This window comes from Corvus moneduloides, chromosome 14 (genome assembly GCF_009650955.1).
Source record: "Corvus moneduloides isolate bCorMon1 chromosome 14, bCorMon1.pri, whole genome shotgun sequence".
Taxonomy (NCBI): Eukaryota; Metazoa; Chordata; class Aves; order Passeriformes; family Corvidae; genus Corvus; species Corvus moneduloides.
The window spans coordinates 7,904,108-7,921,844 of NC_045489.1; the positions used below are offsets into that span (position 1 = coordinate 7,904,108).

At 45.0% G+C, this 17,737-nt stretch overlaps 1 protein-coding gene across 9 annotated transcripts in view; it reads left to right on the top strand.

Moving 5' to 3' along the window:
* The window catches only part of MBNL3 (muscleblind like splicing regulator 3), a 94,887-nt gene extending 83,710 nt beyond the window's left edge, over nt 1-11,177 (top strand). For 5 of the 9 annotated variants that reach the window (XM_032124414.1, XM_032124419.1, XM_032124416.1 and 2 more), the window contains 3 exons: nt 79-173; nt 1,598-1,671; nt 3,578-11,177. In XM_032124414.1, coding sequence (XP_031980305.1) covers nt 79-173; nt 1,598-1,654 — 152 coding nt within the window. In that variant the 3' untranslated portion in view covers nt 1,655-1,671; nt 3,578-11,177. The remainder of the gene's footprint in view (nt 1-78; nt 174-1,597; nt 1,672-3,577) is intronic. The other 4 variants (XR_004243133.1, XR_004243135.1, XM_032124418.1 and 1 more) reach the window with 3 other exon arrangements.
* Nucleotides 11,178-17,737: the final 6,560 nt, after the last annotated feature.

Consider the following 17,737-nt stretch of genomic DNA (forward strand, 5'->3'; position numbering starts at 1 on the left):
CATAAAACCAACCAAACAAACAAAATGTATATACACTCCACCCTCCCGTATGTCGCTTCCATGGTTCCCTTCCGAAAGTGCCCATGATGCACGGTGCTACGCCCACCACTGTGTCTGCAGCAACAACTCCTGCCACCAGCGTCCCCTTCGCTGCAACAGCTACCGCCAATCAGGTTTGGCCCTTTCAATGGCTTTCTTTCACGTGTTCAGATCTCGAAGACCGGGCGAGGGGCTGGATCCCGTGCAGGGTCGAGCGCCATTCCGCCCTGCTTGGCGCAGGCTCGGGCTCGCAGAGGCAGCGTGTGCGTGTGTGTGCGTGCGTGTGGCCGGGGATCCAAGGGGGCTGCTCCTACCACCTGCGGGATGGGCACAAGCCCAGCCGGAGTGTAGGGATGGGCGATTGGCAGGGGTGCAGGCTCTCCAAAAACACACCTCCCCCCGGGTCCTCAAAAAATGGGCTTTAAGTCTCCTGAGCATACAGTCACACAAGACCTGCAGCACTTCTGCTTTCAGTCTCAAGCAGAAATATTACCCCGAGCATCCTTCCGTGTGGTCTTTTGGCATGTTCTCTCTGGGCTGGAAAGCGGAAGTGGTAACACAAAGTAGCCTCCCCCCACCACAAAATTGGACTCTAAAAACTACCAAAAAATCCCCAAACAACCAAAAATCAGGGGTGAGGCTGTGAAGTCTAAAGTTTTTTTTATGCCAATAGCATGTCACCCATCCCTACAGAAAGGATTCTGGATGTGCAGTACGTGCCATTATAGCACTGCCGTAAGTGTACAGGATTCCATGCATGTCTGCCGAGCTATAATTCTTTCCAAAACTTTCCTCTGAAGATACCGAGTGTGATGGCTGCTTCTGCACCCGTCCTGAACTGTATATGCACAACCTGTCCTAGTGATGCTTCCTGATAATTTGGTGTGACACAACTTCTCCCAGTTAGACCAGAGGCATTTCAAACAGTTTTAAAAAAAATTTTCCCCCAGTACTAATTTTAGCATTTTTATTTGTCATGCTCTCAGGTTTGGAGCTATTCCAAAGAAATTGGGGTGTCACTTTATTCTGTTGGAGGCTGTTAGCCATGCTGAATGCCAGTAATATCTCTGGGGGCATCCTCTAGTCTTTTGCTGGTTGTGAGGTCATGAGGATTTCAGTAGGAGTTTTGCCTGCGTAAGTCCTAGGCAGTGTTTTACTGCTCACAGTAGGAACTGCCAGTCTTTTTCTGTGCTTTGTCATTATTTTCAGGTAGATCAGGTCTTACTCAGACTTGTATTGGTCATGAGAGGAAAGTAGAAATTCCTGTGCAGTGTTGCTCTGTGGCTGTATGAGTCCTGTTTCAGCCAGATAGTTTCAGGGCATTTCTGTAGTCTATGGAGTCAAAATCCCAGTACAATCACCAGGTACTCCGCAAGGCATCAGTAGTGGTGCAGATACATTGTACCTAATGTGTAGCAAAATACAGACTTGGGAGTGGATCCTGTTTTAAGACACTGATGTACTTATTAACCTGATACTGAAGACAGAATAAACAGCCCGATCTCAAGGCAATGTTTTAATGTGTTGTGTTCTTTGTTTTTTTTTTTTTTTGCTGTAGATATCCCAGTTATCAGTAGATGAACTGAGTAGCAGCATGTTTGTTTCACAGATGTAGAAGTTCCCGATAGAACAGTAAGTTCCTTTTTGGTATTTCTCTTCACGGTGAATCAATTTGTACATGGGCACTGCATCCCCTAAACACGGGGCTGGCTCAGGGAGAGGGATGAGCCCATGGAACCCCACTGGCTTCATGCTCTGCCAATTCAACAGGAATTCAGCAGCTGCAGCATGGACACGGACCAGCCCCATGGTTTATAACGAGCACTGTTTTCTGTGTCTCAAGTACTTGTTCTGCGATGTTCACCACCTCCCTGTGCATTCCACCAGTCCCATGGCTCTGTTTACAGGTTGCTCTTGCTCTACACGGCTCCCAGCTGCCTGCAGATGCCTCTGGGATTTGCAGTGTTGATGGCAAAGACTGCTCTGGTAATGAGTCAGATGAAAAGGTGTAACTTCTCTTTTGCTATTAGTGATATAAGTCCTTTCCTGGGCTGAGCAGAATTGGGTCAGCAGCAGCTGCTGTGCATCTGCAAGGCTGGCTTGGTCTGGGCAGAGCTCTGCTAGTCAGCTGCAGAGAGGGCCTGGCTCATGGTGGGTTGAAAACCAGAATGAATGTCATAAGCAACACAGTCTTCATCCCACCTGCAGATCCTGGACTTCCCTAAGGTGATAGTTTCCTCTGAGGGGAATGATGGAGGAATTTGTCCTTGGACTTACAGAATATTATTTCACAGGCATAGCAGCAGTGTCATTTTTCCATTGCTTTTCTTTGTGAGTTTTAGCTGATGTTCATGAGCGAAAATCCCTGGATAGTTTCAGTTCTTGACTGTGTTTTTTTACCCCAAGAGAGTAAAGAGCAGTTCAGCCAATTCAACAAGAGGTCACCAGATTTTCTCAAAGCAGCCATTTAGTATATGCAGATATGCAACTCATTACTTCCTTAGGTCATATATTACAGGCAAGTACTTAAATGCTGGAAATTAATTTGGCAAGCAATTCTGTAGTGATATCTATTAGCAATCAACAGAAGCTACTTTCTCAGTGATGGTCCTTATCTCTGCTGACCTTAATTAAGTACCATATGTATACATGACCTGCTAACTGTGGCCGTGGACCTTGTTCATCAGGGGTGACACCAAGCTTATCCACGTTAGTGAAAATGTTCAGCTTAGACTGTACTGCTGTTTCAAATGACACACAGACATGACACCTGGCATGTTAACCCATTTCCATAACGTGTAAAACAGCCTGTTCCACCCAATATGGAAATCGTTTGATTGGAAGAGCTTAATCTTGAAGTCTTTTGAGATTGTTTTCAGCATTTTTTCAGGAAACTTTCCCTGAGTGGGACTTTGGTAACTGAAACACTTGCTGCTCTGACAGATGTTTTTCTTTTCCTCCAGGGCTGAAGTAGCCCTGGTAGCCAGGCTGGTTAGTCTAGCTCTGCAGGACATAAGTTGTTGGGTCCTTCAGTGGAGGATTTTCATAAGTACATCCCAGAAGAGGCAATTTGCTCACATAAGAGGGTCCCCTGAGCACAGGGTTTCTGTGTCTGTGTTTCATCTCTGGGCTCAGTTTGCCTCTGGCTCGTCACTCCTTAGGATCAGATTTAATGTGACTGTCTGAAGGAAATGAGCTAACATGAATCAGGGATTCCTTTGGCTCTCTCCTTAGTCGCCCTCTACCTGGCATCCCATCCAAAAATCAGACTATTATTTGTCCACCTCCCTCTTTCACTATTTGTCCTGTCATCGTCAAAAAAAGCCATAGGTGCAGATTTAAGAGGATGCCAAGTTGTGTTATTGGTGGTTCACCCTACATCAGAAAATTAATGGAATAAAATGTCTCTCTGCAACACACAAATGACAACCTCTTGGGCAACACAGTGAGGATGTAAAAGTATTAGAATGACTTTAAATTATAGATGTATTAACTTCTCACTATTTCTTTTTTGTTGTTTTTTTTCTTTCCCCTACAGCAGACCACGTTGAAATTCTGAACAGTAAAATTATGGAGCACCAGGACTTCTTGGTGGGAAGCTGCGCATGGCCTTTCTGTATATATTCCCCTCTTCCCTCTATTGTTCTCTATCACCTCTACAGTAAGCCTGTTGCAGCCTACATGTTAACCAAAAACTGATCAATGGGAATGTCAAAAAAAAGAAAAAAAAAAAAGCACTATAGAAACAATTAACAAACAGCGCTCTGTTATATGAGATATACAAGTAGGAAATTATAATAGACTTTTATAACACATTACTTTAACACACTTAATCATTTTATGACTACCATCCTGATAAGTGCATCTGCACAGTGGACTGTTGGTTTACTGTATACTATCGATGGATAAATGTTTGTCTTGTTTTTAAAGTGTTATCTTACTGTTTTGTTTACATCATAGACTATTGATTTGTTTTAAAGTGTACATCATTATCAAGTATACTCAATACCATTTTTTCATTATTGTTATGTCTTAAGTTTTCATATTCTGTAGGTTTTATGGGGTTTTGTTTGTTTTTTTACTAAAAATGTTATTGTGGGAAACAGGAATTATGTGCTTGAAAAACACGACACAGGAATGTTCTGCCCTTTGCTGGATTTTGCTGTTAATGTCAGCTGAAGTTCCTTATGTTAAATGCTCCTTTTATCATTTAAAATTTGCCTTCAGATAGTCTCCAAATTTTTAGTACCAGTGAAATGAAAGGACAGCTGTCATTTTTAGTCCAGTTCAGGGTATTTCTTTCAATACAATGAGCTGATTCTGGAAACTTTAGGAAAAAAACCCCAAAACCACAAAAGCCCAGGCTCAGTAGGGACAGGAACAATTTGATCAGACAGGGGTAAGCATCAAGGGATTTCTGCAGCTCTCTTGTCCATTGAAGTGCATTCTCAGCTGCAAACGGCGCACAATCTCTCTCGCTGTTTTCATGGTGCAGTCAAAACAAAAAAACAAAAAAATGGTGGTGGAGTGAGACAGCTTCAGTTGGGCAGAAGCTCATTGCATTGGAGAGGAGCAGGTGCCAGCCGTTGGCTGGGGAGGGCCCGGGACCATGGCTCAGCCCAGGCTGGGTAGCACCAAGCCCTGGGGCTTGTCTCCACCATGCATGCTGAAACATTTTGGCCTGAAATCTTATATGTGTCTCTTCTTAAAATTTTGTCAGCATGCCCCATTTGTTTAATCACCATTTTCTGTAAGTGGGTGATTTTTCTTCCCCGTGATCTCAAACTGCAAACACAGCAGTAACAAAGCAGCAAAAAGCTCAGCATAAGCTTTCTGCTGTAGATAAACATTCATCTTAATGGAGTTCCTGTAGGTCAGTGGATTTATTTTGGCACCTTCTACTTGGTCAAGAGCAATGTTTGCTGCACAACAAGGGCTAGTTCTCAATACCTCCTTTTCATACGCATGAATAAAACCATTTCACCCTGTGCACCCTGGACACCCCTGCCTGTTGTTATGCTGCATTGCTGAACAATCTGGCTGCAGAAATGCATTTTGGTTGAGGATACCACCAAACCATTTGGTTGAGGATACCATCCCTGCCATAGCTCTAGATAGTCATTGGCATTATGGGAGAGATGGATTTGCTGCTGTAAATCCACAAACTCCATACAAGGAGAAAGAGAGTCAAGCAAGAGGCCAGCTCACAGTGTCTGGAGGGGCGACCACCCCGAGCTCAGAGTGGTCCTGTAGAGTGCCAAATTCAGACAACCAGATTTTCTTCTCTTTTCCTACTTCCTTGGCCTTGGTTGGATTTTCCTTGCCCCCTCTCCTGCAGTGTGAGCACGGATAGTTTACTAGATGTGTATCTCCATGGGCCACAAGTGATGGAGTGGGACCTAGGATGCAGCCTGTGGCGCCCCAGGGCAGGTTCTGACCATCTGCCCATGGAGACTCACTCATAGCATGAACCTTTGAGGAGCCCAGCTCAAAAAGGCCTTGAGGAATCTTTTTGTTCAATTCAGCAGACTTTGAACCACATCCTGATAGAGAGGGGAAGAAAACATCCCCCCAAGACCTCCTTTATGGACCCTGAGTTTGACAGTTGCTTGTGTCCGTGGATGTTTCCCAGCTATCCACACTCACAAGCAGCAGAGTGGCCTGAAATCAGTGACTCTGATTTGTATTGGCGACCACATACCTGTTCTTTTCACCACCGAGTTTCTGTTTCCCAAAGCCATAACATTGTTAGAGGAAAAAGTGGATTTGAGTACTTCCTGTTTGAAATTATTTGTGTATCAAAAATGGGTTTTGCACAACCTGTGCCAGTGCCTCAACAAAGAACAGAGCTGATCTTCTTAAGCCAGAAAGGATGCATTCAAGCTTGTATGGCTTTATGAGTTCAAGGAGGTTGAAATTTTTTCAGTGCTAAATGGATTTTTGTATATCTTGACACTTTGATGTAACCTCCTATTTTATTTATCGACTTAAACATCTGGCATAGATGTGCATAGAATGTAAACCTAGAATACAGCTGTTTTCATGTCACATTTAAAGCACTGAAAACAAAAGGTGTTAAAGGATTATTTTTTATTAAAGAGGTCCAGTGAGGGATGTTCAGGGTAGTTATATTAGGTGCCACAACAGTTTTTATATTGCTGGCAAATTTAGAGTTAATTTGTAAATGAGTTTAAGGAAAAAAAAGCTTGAAGCACTAAACTTCACCAAATTCAAAACAATCTTGGCAAAAATGCCATTTTGAGGTAGCACTATTTAAACCAGTTGTGCAATGACTTGCTCTAATTTTCTTTGTTCAAGAAAGAAAAGAAAAAAACCAGTCGCCAGACTATAAATTTCCTAAATAGACTATTACAAAGTCACCAAGCTAGTTAGTGACTCTAAACAAATGTCATAAAAGCATGAATATCATCTTTTATTTGACAAGAGATGTATGTAAGTTTGTTTAAATTGATATAATTTTAGTGACATTTTTATAAGCTTCTCACTTTCCATGAACCTATATTTTTTATTTATCCAAAGTTATTTCTCTTTGTCCATTTCTCTCAGCCTTATGCAAACAATATGCAAGAAATGCTGAAACTTGGATAAAACGGGTCATGCAGAGGGAAAATGAAAGCTGAGATTGATAATTTTCATGGAAAAAGGTTGTTAGTAGTTTCAATAAAAAGTACTACTACTAAACTGTAACATAAGCAGACAATAAAAGAGGGATTTAAAATAAAATGGATTCATAAAACTATTAAGATTATTTTTGTTAAATACAGTGTTTTTAGTAATTTGGAACATGATTTCACAATCAGCCGTGTTTTTTAGTTGGAAATTTTTAGCTGATGATTTTTGACTGTGTATTTTTGCATAGCAACGTTCTAGAAGGTGTTATGTCCCCGGGCAGCCCATGCAGGCCCTCTTCCCGAGCGCTCCGATGTGCTTTTGCTCCCGGCCACCCCACTGCTCCGTGCTCGCAGCGTTCCCCAGGGTCGGCATGGCCGGGCTGGGGTGCCGCTGCTCCTCCCGCTGTGCCACTGTCCCACCGGAGCGGGGACTCGACAGAGCCAGCACTGGAGCTGGGTGTATGTTGGTGGCACAGGTGGCTGGAGCAGGACACACGTGTGCTGGCAACATCCTCTGGCCTGGCTCGGGCTGGCACTGGCGCGGTAGGAGTAGCCCTAGGACGCGCGGGTACACAACGACTGAGAAACTGGAGTCCTCGTTTTGTTTATCCCTTGTACATTTCACAGACATGAAAATTGAAAAAGGTGAAATTTATGAGGAAAATCTAATTTCCCATTCCTGTTGAATGGATTTAGTTTGATATTGACCTGATTTTACCATGTGCCTGGTGAAGGCCTTAGAGTATATACTGTATGTTAAAGACTGTAATAACTTAAAAAAAAAAAAAGTAGTTGATAGCCTAATCCAAATGTAAATAGAGCTACAACTCATTGTTAGTAGGCTACAACGCATTAATTCATGTCATATATTTTAATTTCTCTACCATTAGTTTTTAAGGTTTTCATTATTGCTTCTTTTGATATCTTTGGTAACTAATGAATTTAATTTTGAAGGAGAGTTAGAGAAAGTTTTAAATTTTTAATACATGTATTCAGCCCATTTAGTTATATTCTAAACCAACACTGAAGCATGGTAAGGTATAGAATACAGTCCGTAACTAGTTTGTATAGTTTACAGTTTAAGAACAAAATTAACTTTGTATGTAACTCCTACAATGATAGATTCATTGTTAACTAATTATATTAAGTTGTTGTTGCTATGGCAACAAAACTACAACATGGCTACCTTTGTATACATTATTTGTGAAATTTTCACATGTAAATTAAAAGTGATGTGTAACAGTATGAGCTTGTTAAAGGTACAGTTCAATACTGTCAGATAAAGATATGATTGAATATTTTTAAAATCCCAAAGTCCCATGTGAACGCTGAATTTGTGTCTTTAAGGTCACTTTTTCAGTCAAGAAGTTTACAACACATGGATTTAGAGTCAGGTTTTATAGCTTGTAGAAATTGTTGTGTGGCAAGGGTTATTCCACAGTATTTTCACTTCGGAAACACGGCAGCCTGTATTTACAACATAGTAACCGGTCTTGCTTTCATTTCACATTCATTCACACGGTGGGAATTCAGAATTAATCTGTTTCAGTACTGTAGCTTTGCCTGCAATTTTCTTTTCTCCAGAAATTGAACACTCACACAATTACGTTATGATCAGGGCTAAATAATTAAGCATATAACTATTTTAATACTAATTTATATTAGCAAAAACTGTACATAAGAAAAAAAATATTGTGGAATGACCCCGTAACAGTGTTGAAGATACAAATATGCTGCAGTTAAACTGATTCAGTTAGTGTACGAATGTGTGAGACACACCTTTTTTGCACTTATGTACATAGTCCACGAAAGAAATCCTTGGAACTTATTTTGAATATAAAAAGTCTGTAATAATACAGGAAAAGTTTGTAAAAGAGATAGGTATTACTAAGGCTTTGAAAAGGAGGAGTTTTTTGCTATAAAACTTATCTGAAAGCATGATGTTGCTTTGCTGTTGTAAAAGCTTTGTAGTTTGCCATAGCTTATTATACAGCAGACTGATAACAGGTCAGCTCCAACCTGCAGCACAAAGAATGGGAAACGGTGCGGAATGAATTAGTAAGGTCACTAGCAAAGATTCAAATTACTTTTTTTAATCAGCCTACATTTTCAAACACACCCCAGATCATGTTTCTGATAGGTTATGTTCTCAGTGAATCATATTAGGACTGGTAGGTCCATGGCAGCACACACACATTTTTCCTAGGACCTAATCCTATATTTTCTCTGGAAGTGTTTGTCTGTCGGAGGTGACTGTCATTGTGGCAAGTGTTTTAAATCCCAGAGCAAATTTGAAATGTCACAACTACTTTTTAACCTTTTGGGGCAAGGTAACAAAATGGAAGGACCTGGTGAGCCATAGATGGACAGGGATGGGTTGGGATTGTCTGGGACCAGTTCTTTCTGCTGTGTGACAGCCGTGGTGCTCATTAGAGAGGCACATGGTAGTGCTGCAGGTGGTGCTGGGGCAGGGACGTGAAGGCTCCTAGCAGTGTGGCCAGCTGGGTGCTCCAGGCTGGGACTAACAAGCTCCTTTGAGTTGCCACCACAGAAGAGCAAAGCTGTGGCCCCTCAGTGAGCAGCCTCTTGTTCCTGTTTGTGTTGGTACCGCTGGGGCTCTGCAGTGCTGGGGGATTTTGGAGCAGCTGAAGCGCCTGTGTTGACCCATTTATTTTTGATTGGAACAAGTTTCAGTTTTCGTTGGATTTTTTTTTTAAGTACTTTTTTTTTTTTTTCCCCCAAACCCAAGCCCTTGCTTTGCTTCAGAGAAGTAGCTGGTTTTGATGTGAGTCTGGTCCTTACTCCAGCAGTGAGTCAAGTCCCCCAGAGCAGAACTGGTGGGAGGTGGCACCCAATGTCACTGTCGCCCTTTCCTGGCTGCCCCAGGGTTGGGGGCTGAGCTGTTGCTGCCCAGTCCAAGACCAGCTCCTTGGCCAGCATTCCCGACTCCTGGCGATGCCGGTGTGTGCTCAGCCAGCCCACTCTGCACCATGGGGCTGTGCAAATGGTGGTTTGCTGAATTGGAGTAGCCCCAGGGTCTTTAAAATGAGGAAAAATCAGATGTTGCTTCTCTCCGTGGTGTTATATAATAACCTAGATTTTAATACAAAATAATCAGCTAGTTCAAGCCACCACACGATTAAGGCTTCCTTTTGCCATAGTCAATTGCTATAATCAAGCTCTTTCTCATTTCTAGGATTATGAGAGAAAAATATTTTGCACTATGTGAAATGAATCATAGCTGGTCAAACTTCATTGGAGTATGAGCATGATCATGACAACACTGCTAGAATCTTTGCTAGTGATCTTTACTGACATCCTCTATCATCAAAAATAACTCTATATGCCTCTCAAAGGAGATATTTAAACATACAAAATAACACAACTGTTAAATAAAATGAAGTTATTTTTCCAAACACACAACAGAGAGAATTACCTGACACCGAATTACAAGGTTCCAGTTCTTTATTACTGTACACAGATGCTATTTGATAGTGGTGGAAGCCAAATGATTTTGTTGCCATGGCTTTTGTATCCTAGCAGATGAGGGGATGATAAGACCATTCTTAGATTGGATTATGGGATTTTTTTTTCTTTCCAATTAGCTTTGTTTTAATTTTTTTTTTTTAGATCATGAAAATGAACTGACTCCTCACCCTTTATTACATCACCTGACAACAGATCACTTTTTTTTTTTAATAAATAGAGAATTGTATTTTAGGCAATCACTAAAATCAAAGAAAGAATGTTCTCCTAAATTGTCAATTTTAAATTTAAATATATAAAAACATTTATACTGTACTGTGTAAAGTAGATTTTTGAAGCACATTCTTCTTCTCATAGGCATTTCTGGTAAAACAAAATAAGGGAAACATTAGTTATCAATTTAATGGTATAGTTTAGAAAATGTATACAAACAACTACACTTAGCCCTGTGGAATTGTAAGAAATTAAAATATCATTGGATCCAGACTGGCGTAGGTTAATGCAGTATTTCAGTTCCATAACAGGATAGTTCATTCCCTCAACTGCTACCAACAGGGTGTACGCTTTGAATTTATTTTTCTTTTTGCCACATTATATTGCTATAGTGCTTGTACGTGCTTTAGAAATGTGCATAATGCTACTCATTTTAGTATGTTACTTCTATATTGTTATTGTTTATTTTTTGATCTTTTAATAAAGTGTATAAAATTCTTGGTTATGTTTTTTATGGATCCATATCTACACATTAATAGGAGTTTACTTTAAAAACTTTTCCAGTTCCAGTTTATTAGTTCCAAACTTCAAAGATTATGATGTAAAAATAATAACTAATGAATTTGAATCAATGTTATATCTGAAGTGTAGATCAACAGAATAAATTTCTTTCCAGAAAATACCTTCAGTATTTTGAATTCTATGTAGCCAGTGCCTCCTTTTTACTGGATGCATTTGGCCTATCATATTAAAGTTACTAACACAAGACAGACATTTGTATTTTAGAAAAATAAAAAGTAAAACTTTCCAGATGCTGCCTTTTGATTTCTCTCATGCCTTAGACTTAGGGACGTGAGTAACTGCCCTTGTGAAGTCCGAGTGTCAGTCCAGCCTTGGCACACTTTGGGGACACGTGATGTGGTCTGCTTGGCTTGTTATTTTCTATGCTTCCTTTCTGATCCTGTCTGTGATGTGATTAGAGAGGAGATCAGAGCTGTGCATTTGAAGATAACCATGAAGAATAAATCAACTCCCATTCAAAGGCCTGCAGCTTTTGTAGCACAGTGATGTGTGTATTAATTTTTCTCTCTCAGCATTCAGGCTCACATCTCTGGCTGGCACAACCTGGGGCTGCCTCTCACCATGGTCTGGAGCCACCCTGGCTGAGCTGGGTCTAGGCTGCTGCAAGAGAAAATTGCTTCTTGATGAGCTTGCGTAACTGAAACGTTGTAACACTGTGTAGATTTAGATGTAAGAAAAATGCTCAGTAGCGTGGCCACCTTGGTCACCACCTTTTTACCAATAGCATTGTGTCAAAGGGGCTTTTACCCTTAAACTGGCTGGAGGTTGCTCCATCAAGGCTTAAAGCTGGAGGCTTAAACCCTCCAAGCCAGGGCACGTGGCTGTCCTAGGCCACAGCGTCACTCAGCTCGTGGGTGGCAGAGGACGATGCTGGGAACCCCAAGGATGTGAGTAACTGCCCTTGTGAAGTCCAAGTGTCAGTCACAGCCTTGGCACAGCCTTGGCACCCAGGTGGCTGTGACAGGACACCAGCATCACAGGTGAGCCTGGATGGTGCAGCCTGAGGAGTCTGGTGCCAGCACAAGGGAGTCCCCTCACAGCAGGGGAGGGATCCTTGGCTGTTTTCCCAAAAGGGTTTTAAGAATCTGACTCTTATGACGTGGGGGAGGGATTAGGAGTTTGAGAATGTGTTTCAGGGGATGTGGGTGCAGTAGAGCTGCTCGGGGCAGGAGCCATGGCAAGGAGGCACTGCCAGAGGAGGCTGGGCAGACACCGCTCCTCATCCCCAGTAGGACAAGCTGCTGACTTTGAGAACAGACAGACCGAGCCCAGGACAAATTATGTAACTGCTGCTTTTTCATCAGTCTATTCCCCTGACTTCTCCTTGCAGGTTAATTGACTCTCTTTGTGTGTCAAGGCCACTTAGAGCTTTCTTCTATAAATGACTCCTGCCTCATCTGATGGCACAGTTAAATGTCTGAATTGTTTCTAAGATCAAAAAAAATGTGGAACTGAAACTTTTCTAAGCAGTTGATGTGGAAGCATGGGATCCTTCCTGAATGGTTACTCGTAACTTTTATTGCTAGCTTTGGTCTGGCTTGCTTTCACTGCAGGATGGAGACAGGAGCTTTCAAGTGATGCTTTCCTTGGAGATGTGGGAAGGGCTGGGCCTTGGCTGCTTGGAGACACCAGCTCTGCTCAGAATCCTCCCCTGTGGAGGAGGTTGGGGGTAGGAGTCCCACACTAGCACCAAAAATCGAGGGTAGTCCATCAACAAGAGACTTTGTGTTTCAAGGCCAAACAGCATCTTTGGGCCAGGGATGTGGGATTTTACCTGGGGCCCTTTTGCAGAAGTTATATGAGGAGCTGCTGCAAACTACTTTATAGATGGAGTTGGATTAAAGGATCTGAGCAAAATTATTCATGATGCTGTATTTACTGCATGTGTCATTTTGAAGTCTTGCAGCACCTGGCCTATCTATCTTCTTTTTCATTGGGGCTTGTCTGTGCAGGAAAGTCAAGTTTAATACAAAAATCTCTATTTAGCTCTTTGGTTCAGTGGGAAACATGGGAAAAATTCCATTTTTCAAGACTTGCTCCATATTCAGATGGTCCAAAGCCAGTTTTTATTCAATGTGGACTTAGTGCTGGATAAATAGATGAATTTGGTCTATTTATTATGAGAAATAAGAGAATGGAGAAATGTTTGGCTAATCCCCAATGAGTTGTGGATCTAAAATATCCTCTCCAACACAAGTAGCCCTTAACTCTCCCCAAGAGGGGTCATGTCAGAGTGCAGGGCAGTGTGAAACAGCCTGTACCTTCACTTGTGCCCTGAGCTGTTACTGCAGATGATGGACTCAGGTGCCTCCTCCAGCTCAGGTGAGACCTGCCTCGAGTACATCTCTGAGATGGCAGTACATGCCAACAAAGGATCCCTGTGAGTGGGCTGGGAGGCCTCTGCAGTGTCTGTGGGCAGGGAGACAGAAAAAGCCACTGCCTGAAGGCCATGGGGACGGGCTTGAAGGAGCAGCCACCCAGCAAGCCAGCTCTGATGAGGTCCCAGCAAGGCTTGGCTCAGTTGGAAAATATTTACTTTGCCCTTCCCTCCTCATTTTGCCTTTTTCAGGGTGGCTCTGCCAGTCTGTGTAGCAGGCATGTGCCCTGGCATCTGCCTCACTGTTCCCACTGCCCTTCCCCTGGATCCAAAAGTGTAAATACAGCCCTGAGGGGATGGCACTGTGACACCTCACCACCTGCCTCTGGAGGATCCCTGCAGCCAGGCAGGAGGCCCTGGTATGGTGCTGCTGCACCATTTCTCTCTTCACAGCCGCAGCTGGGTTCCACAGAGGTATTTCTGCTTTGCTCCATAGTTCGTGTAAATTATTTGCTCGTAAATATTATCAGAGCCTTCCCAAGGGAGCTGCTGCCTCCCACCCTACGCAGCCACCGTGTGCTCGAAGCCTGTGTCTGTAATCGATGCAGCTTCAGCTTTAATGTTTCACAGCACCAACATTCAGCCCATCTCCATGGCAGTGCTTCTGCTGCAGCTCCTGCATGTCCTGTGCTCCCCATGGCCATGAGAGCTTTGCAGCCGTGTCCCCACCTGCCCCACAGCCCTGTCAGCCCTCAGTTTTGCCCCCACACCTGCAGCACAATGGCACCTGAATGTCTGGCAGGGCTCCCACTGGTGAACAGCTTCTGGCAATCACATCAAGGGGCGCTGGGGGTGTTTTGGGCTGCATGTATCTGCACCAAAGCAAAGGTGTTTGTGCTTTGTAAAGCTTCTGGAAAACTCTTGTTGAAGAAAACTGTTTTGCTTTCCCCCACAGAAGCCTGAATCAAAGCCATCAGTCATTTGCCCTGTGGGGTGAGCTTGCCTGAGGGTCACACTGCCACGCTGGTAAGGAGACACAGGATATTCCCATCGCTGTTCTCAGAGCTGTGTGTGGCTGTGCCAAGGCAGGGGAAATACAAAGGTAAGACCATGTATTCTCTGGGGTGCAGAGTGCTGGTGGCCACCCACACCCCACGATGTTGGGGTGTGCAGGAGCAGCAGGTGCTGGCTCAGCAGCTCCCCTGCCCAGAGCATCCCTTGTGCTTTGGAAGCTGAATGTGCCAAGTCTCACTGCCCTGGCCTTGTCATGACTTGCAGTGAGGTTTGGGACAGGCAGGGCCCCAGCAGTCCTGGCAGCAGGAGGATGGGTGACACACGGGTTACACACTATGATGCTACTTGTGCTATTGCATGAATCAAGGGGATTTTGGTGAGGGTAATGAGGGCAACTTGGGGCTCTGAGCTGGGGAGGATGAGGCCTTGGAAGACTTTAATTTCCTATATTGCACAGTTTGAGGGTGGTGGCTGTGGCCACATTTGGACCAGTGGGGTCAGACTGAGGGTAGCACATGCTGAGGAGGGAGGTGGGCTGCAGTTCCCCCCACCAGGCTCTCACCCCTCTGCCAGCTCTGCTCAATTATGGGAAATCCTTTAAGCTTTTGCATTAGTGCTGTATTTAGGTCTGCACTGTATTAGGGCTTGGCATAGAGAGCGCAGTGAGATTTCTCACTTAATAAAGAATGTTTTAAAGGCATTTGTCACCATGGGTCTGGTGCCAGGAGCCAGGTTTCTGGGCAGGCAGGGAGGGTGCTGTGGGAGGTGAGGGAGGTGGGCTGGCTCCAAGGCCTGCTGCGCTTGGCCCTGGCCAGGTCCCATCTCTGGCCCTGTGCTCCCACACTGAACACTGGGACAGAGGGTCCTGGTCTGCCCCCATTACCAACCCAGCATCAGGTTGTGCATCTCAGAGCTGGAGCTTGTGACCCTCCCAGCCCATCTGCATCAGCACAGCTGCTGGCAAAGCCCAGCCACCCTCCCGTAAGGTTCCAGGGCTGCTGTGCTGGCGGGAGGCCCATTCTGCTGGCAGTAAATGTGTCATTGGATGGTGATCAGGGATCTTGAGTCACGAACACCCACCGCCAGCCAGCCAGCCTGGGCGGTCCAGGCACAGGGCTGCAGAGCACTGGCAGGAGCTGGGAGAGATCTGCTACCTCCTCCTCCTCTGCCTCTCTCCACCGGCAGCCTCACCAACCTGCATCTTCTACAGGGCACCAAATGATGGAGCATCCCTCTGGCAGTGCTCACCTGGGGCTGAGGTGACAGGCAGCTTCCCTGGACCAGTGTGGGATGTGATGGTCCCCCCATACCCCTACTCGCAGGTGTCTGACACTGCCACAGCACTACCCACAGCTCTTGGATAGCTTGGCAAGGATGGGGCTGGGGGGGCTGCCTGCGGAAATGTGTGTCCCCTGGACTGCAAGTAGCTGAAGCTGGGGCTGGTCCAGCTAAGGTGTGCTGCTGGGAGCCAGGAGGAGCCTCTGGACTCCCCTTTCAGTGTGGATTTTTCTTTTAATCTGGTAATTGTTGAGGCAGCAGAGTATGAGATCCAGATTTTGGGCTGCTGCTGATGGTGGCTGTGGCAAATGGCCCACACTCTTGTGGAGGGCAAAGCTCAACCCTTGGCTTGTGAGCAAGCGAGGAGCCTTCTCTCCCTGCCCTGTGAAGGGCACTTCAGATCCTTGTCTCCAAACTCCAACCCCTGCAGTCGTGTGAGGGTCACGGCCTGGAGAAAGCCAGGCTTCCACATCAGACCATGGCTGCTACATGAAGGACAGGAGAGAAGTTGTGCTGTGGCTCAAGTGACATCCCTGAGCAAGCCCAGTGTAAGTGCATGTGGCAGCCCCCTTGTTGGGGGCTCAGCTGGGAGCCCCGGCAGCCTCTTCCCCTTTTCCTCAGACCTGCTGAGTGAGCAGGAAAAGCAAAATTTTGTGGGATTATTGTGAATCTGATGCTGAACCACCCCCAGAGCAAAAGCAGCCCCAGTGCCTCTCCCAAAACCACCACTGAGGTCCCCAGGGAGGGCCCCAACCCCAGAGAGAAATCATCAGACAGGAAAAGCTTTTCTTTCTGTCTTTGCCTTCTCCAGGCCCAGACTTGATTTTTCCTTTCAGCAACACAAAGTGCTAGAGAGGCTCAGCAGCCAGAGATCAATTTTCTCTGGTCTTGGCATAATGTGTCTGTGCAGGGGGAAGTGGCTTTTTTCTTTCTCTTGCCACTGTGTTGAGACTTGGTGGGTGACACCAGGGGCAGTGGCAGCTGCATTGCTGGAGGGAGGGTGATGGAACGCATGCCAGCCTTCACCTGGTGCTGTGCTGATGGAGGGTGTCAAAGCTTTTCACTCATGGCCATTGAAGAGAAAAGACATTGCTGGGAACGAAATCTGAGCTCGGTTCAGATATCAGTATCACTCTAAGGCACAGTGCAGGGTGGGACCCTCCACTGCTGCCTCTGCTCCTGGTGTGACATCCCCTCTCATTCATCACAAAGCACTGGCTAATGGAGGATGACTTTCTTTCTGGAGAACATGCAAAAATTTGTCTCCACAGGAATAGCATGCAAAGATCTCATGTTTAAGTGATTGGAACATAGTGGCAACACAAGGTACGAAGACTAAACAAAGGGATTCAAGATATTCTCAATTACGCAGACAAGATAAGGAAAAAATTAAGAGAATTGCAGAATTTTAAGAGGATGGGGAAGAACTTGGCATGGGATTAAATACTAGAGAAAATATTAGAAAAGCAAAAAAGCAGATGAGAAAAGCCTGAGGGGTGAGGCAGATGGACCAGAGCAAGGAGAGCTGCCAGCCCACGGACAAGGACTAACCTAGGGATGAGCCCTGGCACTGTCCCCACAGCATCCCAAGTCCACATCCCCACACTGGAGCTGTCTCCAGGTCTGCTGTGGCACAAGGCAGAGGGAAGAGAATCCTCTCCCTGGCACTGGCATGGCTGGACTTACTCAGGGGCTGCTGACAGTGAGGTGTCCATGGCTGTGGATCAATGAGGCAATGGATCAATGAGGCAGTGGGCCCTTGGCATAAATGGTGGCTCTGTCCGTGCAGGGCTGTTTGTTGGTCCATCTGTGCAGGGATGGGAGGTGGCTGCCTGTCCTGGAGGCTGGGATGGAGGACTAGCCTGGCAGAGCCACACTTTGCTTCCACCAGCCACTGGTTTGATCCTTTCCAGGCTATGCAAATTAGGAAATTCTTTGAAATACCAAAGTGTCACACTGAAATACCAGGCAGCAGCCCCTCACTTCTTAAAGCAGAAATACAGCTGGGGTTTGGATCACCGGCTTTTATCCACAAAATGCTTGAGCAAGTTCATAAACTGCAGAACAAAATACTAAAGACTGCAGACAATTATGGCAGAGACCTCTGGAGTCCTCCCCAGCACAAGGAGCCCCAGTGAAGCTGTCAATGGCTCCCACTGCTTCTGATCCTGGCTGG